This window comes from Onychostoma macrolepis, chromosome 17 (assembly GCF_012432095.1).
Source record: "Onychostoma macrolepis isolate SWU-2019 chromosome 17, ASM1243209v1, whole genome shotgun sequence".
NCBI classification, from domain to species: domain Eukaryota; kingdom Metazoa; phylum Chordata; class Actinopteri; order Cypriniformes; family Cyprinidae; genus Onychostoma; species Onychostoma macrolepis.
Genome location: NC_081171.1, coordinates 10,875,646 through 10,888,856, shown reverse-complemented (window position 1 = coordinate 10,888,856; position 13,211 = coordinate 10,875,646). Strand labels below are relative to the sequence as shown.

General features: G+C 38.0%; 1 protein-coding gene across 1 annotated transcript; it reads left to right on the top strand.

Annotated features, from left to right (window-relative positions):
• The first annotated feature begins 89 nt into the window (after positions 1-89).
• Positions 90-12,470, top strand: ccdc6a (coiled-coil domain containing 6a). Its single transcript, XM_058749957.1, has 9 exons — positions 90-575; positions 1,627-1,776; positions 3,169-3,297; positions 3,627-3,730; positions 3,847-4,007; positions 6,451-6,607; positions 6,823-6,923; positions 7,899-8,020; positions 11,238-12,470. The coding sequence occupies exons 1-9, from the start codon at positions 285-287 to the stop codon at positions 11,418-11,420; spliced, it is 1,398 nt and encodes a 465-aa protein (XP_058605940.1). The 5' UTR covers positions 90-284; the 3' UTR covers positions 11,421-12,470.
• The last annotated feature ends 741 nt before the right edge of the window (positions 12,471-13,211 follow it).

Genomic DNA, 13,211 nt, shown 5'->3' with positions numbered 1-13,211 from the left:
CTCATCAACTGAACGAATCATCAAACCCATTTGAACAAATTCCGTATTCAAAAGATTCGAGTCACTTGGATGAATCAAAAGCCCAAACACACTGTCCTCTCCACCACATGACGGCGCCACCCTCCTCGTTCGCCTGCACTTTCAGCACGCCCAGTCATTTCTTGGACCGTTCCCTCTCCAGTCGAGCCACACTTGCTCCATCCCTCTTTCTCCCTAGCCCCTGAAATCCACGTCCACTCCACTCGAGGACCGTCGCGAGCCCGAGGTATCGAGCGCGGGACACCATGGCGGACAGCGCGAGCGAGAGCGACACGGATGGCGCGGGCAGCAGCAGCAGCTCCGCCACCCCGCAGTCCTCGGCGGCCGCCTCCAACACCACTACGACCACAACGAACGCCGCCACCAAAGCCCAGGGCGTCGTGATCTCGCAGTCCCGCCTGGAGGAGCTGACAAACCGGCTCGCGTCGCTGCAGCAGGAGAACAAAGTGCTGAAGATCGAGCTGGAGACGTTCAAGCTGAAGTGCAAGGCGCTGCAGGAGGAGAACCGCGACCTGCGCAAAGCTAGCGTCACCATCGTGAGTCAGCCCGTGTTTTTATCGCTGTAATCCCCACGGCACACCTGACAACACCATCACGGCATGTAAAGACGTCCGAGGAACATTACAAACCACACTGGGGTGCAAAATTAACTTGTTTGGGGGCAAAAGACGCGCTTGAGGGTAACGTTATTTAGCTTGTTAGCATTCGAGCTAACTGTGATAACAGCCAACAACAAAAGCCCGATGGCACTTTAATAGCATTAGTGCTAATGTATATCACAGGCCAGCTGCGTTAAAATAGTTTAAAAATTCAATATGGACTGGTATAACTTGCATCGAGTGTGTCTATATATATATATGTATATATATATTATCTTAACGTTGTTTTTCTGCTCGGTAGCATTCCGGTGTGTTTGTGTGTACTGACCACAAAAGGCGTTTACTAGTTTACCACATGCTTTATCATCATCATGGTTTTAACGCTGAACGTGTTTTTGCACGTCTGATACGTTGCATTGCGCGAACGGGGTTGTCATTAGTACTTTATGTTTGAGGCCTGTGACAGGGTGGGAAGTTGGCACTCTGAATATTTGGCTCTAATGCGTCAACATCCTGTATGTGAATCAGCCCTTCACTCAGACCATCTGCATTTAGACAACGAGCCAACACTTAAGTGTCACTGGAGAAACACTGACATCAAGTGCATTTGCATTTATGACAATATTTAATGGTGGAAATTGATAGTGGCAGTGTGTTGCTTGTGCAATTTCTTTCCTGGGTAAATATGCATCTAATGCAGGATGTTGACATGCGTTTGAGTACTTCTGGTGGATTTTAAATGTTTTTTTTTTTATATTACATAATAGGTTTTTATATTCTCATTTGTCAATAATTAGCTCATAATTGCCTGTAGTTTCTTTGTAATTGGTATTTGTGATCTAAAATATGGAAATCATGCTTTAAGATCAAGTATTAATTTTGTCTAATTGCTTGGTTACTGAAATACGTGGACAGATAATGTGAGAAATCTCCAAGAATAATGGGCTTTTTTTAAAAATGCAAGCGTGTTTTGTGTATTTTTCTACAGCAAGCGCGTGCAGAACAAGAAGAGGAGTTCATCTCCAACACTTTGTTTAAGAAGATTCAGGCTCTGCAAAAGGAGAAAGAGACACTCGCTGTCAACTATGAGAAAGAAGAGGAGTTCCTTACCAATGACTTGTCCAGGAAGCTCATGCAGGTGAGAAACTCTAGAAGGAAAGTGCCCATCAGTGGCGTTTGAGGTCAGGGGTAGGAAATGTGATCGCTTGCCCTTAGAATCATCCCTAAGGGTAACTTTCACATAGATACATTACATATTCACATAGTACAGTACATATGTTGTTACAAAGTTATTGTTCAACAGCTTTCTTGTATAATTCTGATTTTTGGTTGCTGCTAGTGGTAAGCAAAAAACGGTAGCTGATTAAATCGTTTGAAAGGTTGTTTTGGTGATGTGCTCATTACTGAGCCTGGCTCTTCTGCTGAGACCAGATGACATTGTTTATGGTGCGTGTGTTTAGTAGGTGTGCTGTATTGTGTGGAGGAGTAACGAGAGATAGTGGAATTAGTGTGCATACTAATGAGTCATGCCGACTATATATTTACACTACTGTTCAAATGTTTGGAGCTGGTAGGATCTTATAATGGGTTTAAAAGAAAAATTGTATACTCACCAAGTAAAATATAGTAATTTCCATTGTAATTAAAAAAAAAAAAAAAAAAGTATTTTATTCCTGTAATGACAAAGCTGATTTTTCAGTATCATTACTCCGGTCACATGAGCCTTCAGAAATCCTTCTAATATGCTGCTCAAGAAACATTTCTTATTTTTGTCAAATTTAAAAACAGTGCTGTTGTGGAATATTGTCAATAATTTTTTCATGATTATTTGATGAATAGAGTTCTAAGGAACAGCATGTATTTGAAATAGAAATTATTAGTAACTTAATGAACGTCTTTACTGCCTTTACTGTTTGATAAATGATGTGTTCTTAGTGTTAGTATTAATTTCTTTAAAAAAAATTACTGACCCCTAACTTTTGAACAGTAGTGCTAAAAATATGATATATGCAGGCAAAGCTCAACAATTAAAGTTTGTCCCAGTATGGTAGAGTTTTAGACCAGTTGTTAGAATTCTTTTATCCTTTTACACTCAACTTTTGTGCATTGAGAAAAAAAAAAATAATAATATATATATATATATATATATATATATATATATATATATATATATATATATATATATATATATATATATATATATATATATATATATATATATATATATTAGTATGGCTTGCAAACATTTGTTTTTCTGTGATTCTATTGAATTTTGAACATGGCTGCAAGTTCATCTAGTTAAAATATGTTGCTATGGTAATGCAACACAAGCAAATATGCATGAGCATTCAAAATAGTTACCATGAAGAATGAATTATCGTGTTATCGTTTGTAAAGACACCAGGACAAATATGTGACACCAAAATGTCACTTTGAATCACAGCTCATTTGGGGTGCCCATCGTGTTTAGATTTGGGTGTGTTGCATCTGTTTTACTTTTATTCTCTTATGTGCTTGCTTTCTCTTTCAGCTTCAGCATGAAAAGGCAGAGTTGGAGCAGCATTTGGAGCAAGAGCAGGAATTCCAGGTCAATAAACTGATGAAGAAGATCAAAAAACTGGAGAATGACACCATCTCCAAACAGCTCACTCTAGAGCAGGTACCTTCTTTCAACATCCTGCTGTAGAACAGGATTGTTTCTAAACCACTCATTCTTGAATGCCCGCAATCTATTGCACACATTTTCAAAGCACTTGGTGTTTCCAAGTACCTTGTTTTTTTTGTTAGCTTGGGCATCTGCCAGTACCTGGCTCTGGAACACAGATTCAGCAAATTTCTTGGATTAGAACAGGTTATTCTTGAGCAAACACATCATTTGTATTTGTAGAAAGTCCCAGAGTTCTTATTGTGGCCCAACATTTTCCCCTAAGAACATGCATTATTTTAAAACCATGGCCTTGTTTTATTAATTGCAAAAAATATATGCAGCTCCGACGTGAGAAGATTGATCTGGAAAACACTCTGGAACAAGAGCAGGAGGCACTAGTCAACCGGCTTTGGAAGCGCATGGACAAACTCGAGGCAGAGAAAAGGTAATGTCCCTTGTGATCCGGTCTGTCTGTCTTAATGTGTTTTATATCTTCTACAAATCTTTGTACATGTCCAAAAACACTCACATGCATTTTCTTCTTTTCATTCTGATTGGCAGGATTCTGCAGGAGAAGCTTGACCAGCCAGTGTCAGCCCCGCCCTCTCCACGTGAAGTTTCCATGGAGATTGACTCTCCGGAGAACATGATGCGGCACATCCGCTTCCTCAAGAGTGAAGTGGAGAGGCTCAAACGCAGCCTCCGCACTACAGAGCTCCAGCGTGAGTCTTCGTCTCATTATGCACGCATGCACTCCTGCACAGTACAGCCTCTCTGCCATCATACTACTGCCAGAGGCAAATAAAAAGGACTGCAAATTTATTTTATTAAAATTGATTGTATTAATCTTAACAGTAGCTCATGGTATCCATACTATGTACAATTCCAGACTAGGCTTAGTACTTCCCAATTAGTATTACATTGTAAACAGTAAACCAAAAGATAACTTGGCTCCCTGAATAGTAAAGTACATGGTTTTATTTCGTAGTAGAGGTATGTGTAGTAGAGGTCTGCAGGGGTTTTAAACTGAAGCCTGAACCCGGCCCGTACCCGATATCGTCCCACCCGACCCGAGCGGCACAGTTAAATTTAGAGCCCGAATCCGAAATCTTTTTTTTTTTTTTTTCACAACGAATAGCCAATTTAAAAAAAAAAAAAAGATGCTGTATTTCGCGATTGCATGCAACTGTCAGTAAACAGATTCATCAAGGCTCGGCCACTTCACAAGGCAACAGAAAAAACACTTGCCAGTTATGAAAGTTTATGAACATCAGGTGCAGCGGTCACATAAATTCTGCCGAGTTTTTGAATGTTTGTATACGACAAGATGATAATTCTTACACCGTGCAAATTATGGTCATTTTTGTCAGTTAAGGCGTGTTAGCATTCGGCCTGCTTTAAATCAGACACAGAGATGTAGTGCAGTAAGATCACGTTTATTTGAATTAATAATTTATTTGAATTAGCGAGAGAGGGATGAAAGTTGCGTGTGTGAACACGCAACGAGGCTTAGTTACTTCAAAAACAGTGATTTTTACCCCCTCATTGCAGAGAAATAACGTTGCGAGTCAGTAGCCTATCGAAGCTATTTTACTAATAAAAGTTTCTGTGCTGTGTGTTCGCTGCGCGATCTCTATCTGTGTGCAATAATGTGTGTGCGTGCGTCTATGAAAGCAGCGTAGCCAACTATATATAGTTTTAGTTTAACTAAAGGCGGACTCACTCTGTGCGATTTATTGATTTTATTTTTTTAAAAGTGCTTTAGAATTGTACTTGTCAGACTGTACGAACATGATGATCATGTCACACTGTTGGATCTCAGCTGTCATTAATGTCAGACTGTGTACGACAGTCAAGATGAGTTAAAAATGGGTGCGAGCAAGAAAACTTGTCCGGAGTTTTACATTATCAACCCATACACTTCCAGTGACCGTGAGCTGCATTGCACGGTACCGAAATGTTGGCTATCATGAAAAGTATATGAACGGTAGCAATACCGGCATATTTAAGAAAAATTGTGTATGTAGCTGTACACGCCCACATATCAGATGAATTCTGTAAGCGGAGGACGGGAGCGCCGGAGTTTATGGCGGATAGAATAATTCTCTAGCATTAATTCTACTCATAGCTTGTTTTGACACAGTTTGTAGTCACACTTCAGGACTGTGCGCCAAATCTTCTGACACTGCCAGAATTTCGTCAGAGGTGAAGTTTGATCGCAGCAGCCATTAATCGGCTGTCAGTGAACATGTCAAACCAGTGATCAAAGACTACAGATTTTAGCCTAGGATTATAGGAATCTTTTATGATTTTCAAAATTTGTCTCAGACGACCAAATCGTGGCCAAAATCGCACAGTGTGAGCCGGGCTTTAGCTACAAGCCCAAAGCTATTCATTAAACATTAACCGTAACCCAAACTCGAAAGTATTTTGGGACCGCTCGGGTCGGGTAGCAGACCTCTAATGTAGTACAATGCAGCTATAGTTTGTAGCACAATATAGTGAGTTACACACATTAGTTTCATTCTTAGTTTGAATACTTTAATTTGTGTTATGGCCACTAGAGGGAGACATCTCCATTTACATCACAGTAAGAACCACAGCTTTATTCTAGCTCATGGTATCACTCTTATTAAAGCTTTAAGCAGGGATTAACACAGCAGTGCATACCATCAGCGATAAGGTGGATATAAAAAGCTTTTATATAAAATGCACAAAAAAAAAAGTGTGTATATATACTTATAGTTATAAACATAGATGTATGTATGTGTGCTATGTTTATAACTATATGTATGTATTATATATTATAAAATATTTGTATACAAATATTTAAAATAATTTTAATTCATTAAAATTATATAGTAGGCTTCAAACAGTGAAATTGTTTATGCATTATTTTAAGTTTTTATTCATTATAAATATCAACATAACAATTTGAGAAGGTTTAACTGATAAGCATGAATTAACATGTCTTAGTATTTTCAAGTTTAAAATTGATCACTTCATCCAGAATTTTTAAATAATTCAAAGAGCATGTGCTTCATTTTTTTTTTTTTTTGCTCAAAATCTTGAAACATTGTTTTTGTACAGGTTTAAATTACAGTTTATATATGTCTTTGTAACATTTTTCAATGTATGTGTTCTATTGTCTTTCTCTCCCTCCAGACACAGAGAAGCGGGCTCAATATATTGAGGAGGAAAGGCAGATGAGGGAAGAGAACATTCGTCTACAGAGGAAACTCCAGAGAGAAATGGAGAGAAGGGAGGCACTGTGTAGACAGCTGTCAGAGAGTGAGAGCAGCCTTGAGATGGACGATGAGAGGTGCATTAATTACACACAAACACAAAATCAAATGTACATATGATAAACTTTGAAAATAACCAGACACACTGGTCATTACATGAGCATTGTAGGACTGACCTGGTTCATTTTAAACCCTGATTATAGCAACAATTATAATGAAAAGCATGCACTGCCAGATGTTTTTGTTGTGCAGTTGGTTTCTCACATCTCGTTATCTTTCTCTGTCTCTCTAGATATTTTAATGAGATGTCTGCTCAGGGACTGAGAGCTCGTACGGTGTCCAGCCCAATCCCCTACACCCCGTCTCCCTCCTCCAGCCGCCCCATCTCCCCTGGTACATGCCCACACAGTTAGCTTTGAAGACTTATCACTCTTTTATAGCAACAACTGTCTGTAACAGCTGTTTTAAATGGTAACAAATGTTTTTACTGTATTTTTAAACAAAGGTGAGCATATAAAACATTTCAAAAACTTAAAAATAGCTATAATAACTGTTGAATATTAGTGTACATGATTAAAAAATGTGTTGTTTGTCTTCGATTCACATATCCATTTTAACCCTCAACACAGCCTTTGGATCAGTTTATAGGGTGATGATTGGACAAATGTGTTTTTATGGAGTGTTAATTACGCAAGCTGTACTGGACAGTGATATAATGGTATACTAGGTCAGAGTCTTGCTTTCTTTCTCATTTGAGATTAAACCGATAAATGAGGGCTAACCTTTGAGGTCTACAAACATAAATCTTTTAGATTGAGGATGTAGATGTTTTATGGTTTTTAAATTATCATTAGGTATTGTAGATTTTGATAAACAAAATAGATAAACTAGATACTAAACTAAAATAATCTTAAAAAACAAACCCTTGAACAAGTATATCAAGTTATGCAATTCAAAAATGTATGTAGTTCAAATGACAAGGAGTGCTTAAATCAGAAAAAAGTCAACATTTTGTTTATTGCTGGATTTTAATAACAGCATTAATAGGTTGCATCATGTTAAAAACGTGTGCTTTTTTTTTGCATAGTGAAATGTATAACACTGCACATTTGATGGTGCGAAAATCACATTTTCTATTGTATTGCTGATGAAGGCTGATTTATAGTTTGTCTGAGCCAATCTAGTTCTTTCATTAGTTTTCTGTGCTGAGACCAATTATTATACATTTTCTTATGATCTCAGAAGAGTGATCTACTGAGCTATTTATATTTGTTCTGCATATTGTTTTTGTTTCTTGGCATGTTACAAAATAAACTGCATAAAGGACCTCAATAGAACCGATTAGCAGATGCTCTTTTTCCATTCCAGGTTTGTCGTACGCAAGTCACACGGTTGGTTTCACCCCTCCGGCCACGCTGAGCCGAGCACCACTCCCCCACTACACATCTCCCGGGCTACACATCCACCCAGGACCCTCACACGCTGTACAGGTGCCTACACACACGTCCAGCATATATATATATATATATATATATAACACACTCGCTCTCTGCTCAAGCTCATCTTGATGTTGAGCAAGATGTTTACATGCAGGAAGCAGTATGTATCGTGGACAGCCTGTTTTCATTTAAGATCCATTGTAACACTTTTGATGACTCATCTGTGAGTCACCTGGTGACACTCGACCTCAGAATGCTCCTCCTCATCCCCATTGTGTGTCTAAGTTAATATAGACCAGTACTGTGAATCCTCAGCCATTCAAATAAGATAAAGCACAAAAGCTGCATCCTGACTTTCTGTGTACCTTGCAGTGTATTCTGACCTGTTAGATGGAGAGAGAGTGCACTTACTCCACCCAAAACAAACACAAAGGTGCCATGTCTTGTACTGTGTAATGGAGATATTAAATTATATTATAATGGCAGAAACCCAGATAAGATAGACTCGCTGAACAGAAACATCCATCATGTAAACATTAAATTTAGTTGTAAAAACAATGCTGATGGATTGACATGGTTTATTTTTTAATCTTGCCACTCTTTTTGGTCACTCAGTATTGGGTAAGAAAAATGTCAAATGGCAGTAATAGTTAGGAAAGTCAAAGAAAGTGGTTTAAAAATTGCTTAAAGGATGTTTTCTATAAGTGTGTCAGGATCAGGTTCATACCAGTTCTAACAAGACCTGGACAGTCTTTCATCACATTTCCTGTCATTCATGGCGGCTCTAGAGTAGTTGAGGTCACACTGTAGCTATTGATTTCCAAATGAAAGGTCTACTTCCTGAATTTAAAGATTCCTTAGCAATGTTGAAAACAGCTATGCTGCTTAATATTTTTGGGGAAACTTTGATCATTTTTTTTTTTTATTCTTTGAGAAGAATGGTCCCAAGAAGTTTTTCAATTTTTAATATTTTTTTTTTACAACATTAAAAATCTTTACTATCACTTTTGATTGATTTAATGCATTTTTTCCTGGATCAAAGTGTTAGTTTCTTTCTAAAAAAAATTTTTTTTACCGACCTCAGACTTTTGAGTAGTGGTGTATATTGCCTTTTCAAGCCATTTAGTACCATTTGAGATAAATGGTGACTGCAATGTGGATTTAATGTGTCACTTTATCAGGTTAATGTTAGCTAGCATATAAATAAGTTAGCTATAAATGTACAGCAATTAAGTAATCATTTTCAACCGGTCTCAGTTTCAGCTTATGTATGTTCCGCAACACCCTCTGGATATTGTCCAATTGAGTGAAGGCCAACAATGTAAGACTAGCCATGTTGCAGCAGCAAGTAGTCCAGCCTCATGTTTATGTCTGTTGCACAAATATGACCCCTCTATTTACCAGCAGGATTTTGATGAAGTGACTGACTAGATAAGCACTTTACATAAGTTCACCCTTACCATCCCTTAATTGCAAGTTACAACATAGCGATCTAAATAACCAAAAACATCAACACGACTTTTGTTGAATCCAATTGCTTATTCATTTCACATGACTGAGTTTGTAAGCAATTGAAATATTCTGTGCACACTTCTGAGGTAGTTTATTAAGACAAAGAAATTCAAAAGTATTTGTGTAAGTTTTGATGTATGGGCACACAGATCCATAAAAGGGAAGTGGTATGATGAAAAAACTCCTAGGATATGCTTTTGTGATCTTTTGCGGTAGTATTAGCGATTAGCAAATCCAGTCACTTGACCTCCGTTCCATGTACTTTACGACAGATATGGCAGCTGAGCTGATTTGATTAGGTAATACAGAACTTAAACTTCTTACTACACGGATGACCACTTCAGGCTTTCAAAAGAATAATATTCAGTGACAGGTTTGGATTAGTCGCTAATTGATGACACTCATTATTTTTGCCTCTTTTTGCTTTCCTAAAACCCATTTGAACATTGTGGATTTTCCTGTTGAGGAGCTGTTGGCTATAGCAACAGTGATCTGTTTGTTTTAGCAAAGAGCGGCTGGCTCACTTTCATGTCCCGCGGTGCCTTGAAAAAGTCAGCTTGTTTTGATAAACCAGGAGTGACAGCAGAGCCAGACTCTTCCAACACACTCAAAAAGGGTCACATTTACACTTTCACACTGTTTGCACATGTAAACACACTCATGTGTCAAATAAACTCGGGGAGATGATACCAATGACCGTTTCATGTGTAAATTTGAGCATAGTTTTGTTTAGCAAAAGCATGATCAGAATTGTCAGAAAGTACAACCAGACTTGTGGTCGGGATTTCAAAATTGCCTAAAATGTCTGGGTTTTGGCTTTGTTTTCCTGTTGACATGTTTTCTACAGTCCTCATACATTACTGATTAAATGTAAACCACATACTAGTATGCTATTTCTACACAGTAAGCGTTAAAATACTAAGCATAATATGCTGGTATGTAGTTTCTAATTTAGCGCATATGTACCTGTATTTTGTAACACGATTGGTCAATTATGTGCAGTGCCTGTACACTAATTGGTCAGACAACTTTTTAGTCATTACCTCCAGCAAGTATGAAAACAAATGAAGCCAAAACCTGGACATCTTAGGCAATTTAGCAGAGGATGTTACAAATAACGCTCCCTTCAAAAGGTTTGGGGTCAGTTTGATTTTTTTCTTTTTTTTCTTTCTTTCTTTCTTCTTCATGTTTTTGAAAGAAATCTCTTGTGCTCACCAAGGCTAGATGTAATTGTTTAAAATGTAATTTATTTCTTTGATAGTAAAGCTGAATATTTTGCTTAACTCCAGTCTTCAGGGTCTCATGATTCTTCGGAAATCTTTCTAAAATGCTGATTTAGTGCAAAAACAAAAAAAAAAAAACTTGTCATCTTAAGCAACACAACTGATTTCAGCATTAATAATACATTTTTTGAACAAACTGTTCAAAATGACCCCTTTCATTTGAGATCCAATAAAATTGTTAAAAATTTGGGACCAAAAATTTGATTTGACACTTTGACCTGATCACGTTTTGTCAGATACCTTTCTATCAAATTTATCTGACATTATCAAGATGAATTTGTTCTGACACAGTTTAACTCTTGAGTTCTTGTCATATTTTATTAACATTTTCTAAGCTGTAGCAAATAAACTATATATATATATATATATATGTGTGTGTGTCCTAGCTGAATTAAAAGTATGAAAAAAATCTTGCTGACCCCCTGTTGTATATCACATCATGAGCTTGTTTTGTATTTCCTCCCGTCATACAGAGGCCATCCCCAAGGAGAAGCACCAGCCCAGATAAGTTTAAGCGTCCGACGCCGCCTCCCTCCCCAAACACACACTCTGGAGCACAGCACCCTCCTCCACCACCACCACCACCCGCACAGCCGATGATGCAGTCCGGCTCCTCCCACTCTGTGACATCACAGAATCCCCCCTCTCAGCCTTAATGCATGCACCGTGCGCTACCTTAAGCTAGGCTGCTCCAAGCTAGGCTACACTACTACTACAATGACAACAACTCAGTGATCCTCCACTGGGCAAAGGTTGGAAGGGATTGGAACGGATATGGAATTAGAGGACCGTTGAACTGGGGAGCGAAAGGACTAGGAATGTGAAAAGGGAGAAAGTGTAGATGCTTGGCCGACTGACAGATCCATAACCAGCCCCATGCCGTTAAATTTCATTATACTTACTGTGTTTTTTTTTTTTATGTAAAGTGATCAAGCTGGTTCAGGAAACGATTAGGAAAGGATAGGAAGATTGTTCGAGAGGGTTGTCAGCTGCGTATGCCTGTTTTTTAATTTTTTTCCTGCCCCCATTTAATCTTATTTGTTTAAACCGATTGACTGTTAAATGTAATCGAAATTTTCCATTTAATAAACAACTCAACACTCATTTGGATAAATCTTTATGAGTGCATCTTCACAGAAGTTGAAAAGAAATCCCAGCACATTTGCCGTGGGGGCGGCAGTAGAACTTTTTCTTTTGTTTTATTGTCTGTCTGTTCGTTTTAGGCCGTTTTTGTTTGTAAAACAGACGTGTGTGTGTGTGTGTGTTTGTGTGGCTCGTTGGCAGTATGTAGATGGTAAAGAAGACAGACTGAAATGTACTGAAACAGCACTTGTTGCCTCTCTGCGTGTGTATTATAGTGGGATTATAGTGTTTGTGTGTGCGGGTGTTTGTGTGTGTCTGCACAGCCATAGAGGTTTCCCACGACTGCTGGTCAGGGACCAGTCTCCCTGCTAGAATCCAAACATGACCCACTACGAAAACAAAGTCAGTACTGGTTTCTGATCAGCAGCTCAACCTCTCTCAGAGCCCTCGCTGTAAAGTGAGTGCCCTGAACGCTTATTCAGATGGGGAATTTTGCTTAATGCCAGTGTCATATAACACCTAAACATGAACCGACATGTTGATGCAACAAAACACGGTACTGTTGAACAATTAACTCAACATGATTAAATGCTTGTACAAAAAAACCTTTGTGTGTGAGATTTTTTTTATATTTTTTTTCTTACCTGAAATGTGTGCAAGTTATTAAACTTTAGCTTACAACGCTGTGTGTTTTAACCTCACTGAATATTTTAAGGATTGTTAAAGATACTGTGATTTTGAAGGTTCTTTTATTTTTCAGTCAGATCCTAGGGGAAGGATTCAGAGGTCACGAGTGACAGGTCACATATCCATCTATTTATTTTTTTAAATCAAGAACAAATCTCATTGTAGCCAGGTCTCCTAAACAGGTTACATCAATTAATATATTTCTATTTGATTTGTAGTGATTGAAAGGTGATGGGTTTATTTAAAATCTAACCATTCATACCAGTATAGCAAAAGAAATAGCAGTTTATATACCATGCCCGCTTCCTCAAAAAACATGAACCTTACAAACTGACACCGGCTGTTAAATACAGTTACAACAAAGATAAATTTTAGACCTAGCTAATGTTTTGACTGAGATGATAGTACAACCAAGGTTCAAGAGACATTTATGCAAATTTTTCAAACTACCATACATGACTGTTCATGTGCTCTCTGGGCTTTTAAATGAAATTAAAAAATAAATATGATGAATTATTTGTCATATGATGTCCTGCAGGCTTCAATCATTACCAAGATGTCTTGATTCGTATCACAGAGCACATGCACGTGTCGTTGTGTCAATATCAGTTATCTGCGAGTCGGATTATGTAACATTTTAAACCCTTGTTATCTGTTCACAGAGCTATAAATAAAGG

What these genes read in the sequence shown, in the direction of transcription:
- ccdc6a (XM_058749957.1), top strand. Translation starts at nt 285, where the DNA reads ATGGCGGACAGCGCGAGCGAGAGCGACACGGATGGCGCGGGCAGCAGC. An exon ending in AAACTCGAGGCAGAGAAAAG is followed by an intron (nt 3,731 to 3,846) that starts GTAATGTCCCTT and finishes TCTGATTGGCAG; the next exon opens with GATTCTGCAGGAGAAGCTTG. An exon ending in CTTGAGATGGACGATGAGAG is followed by an intron (nt 6,608 to 6,822) that starts GTGCATTAATTA and finishes CTGTCTCTCTAG; the next exon opens with ATATTTTAATGAGATGTCTG.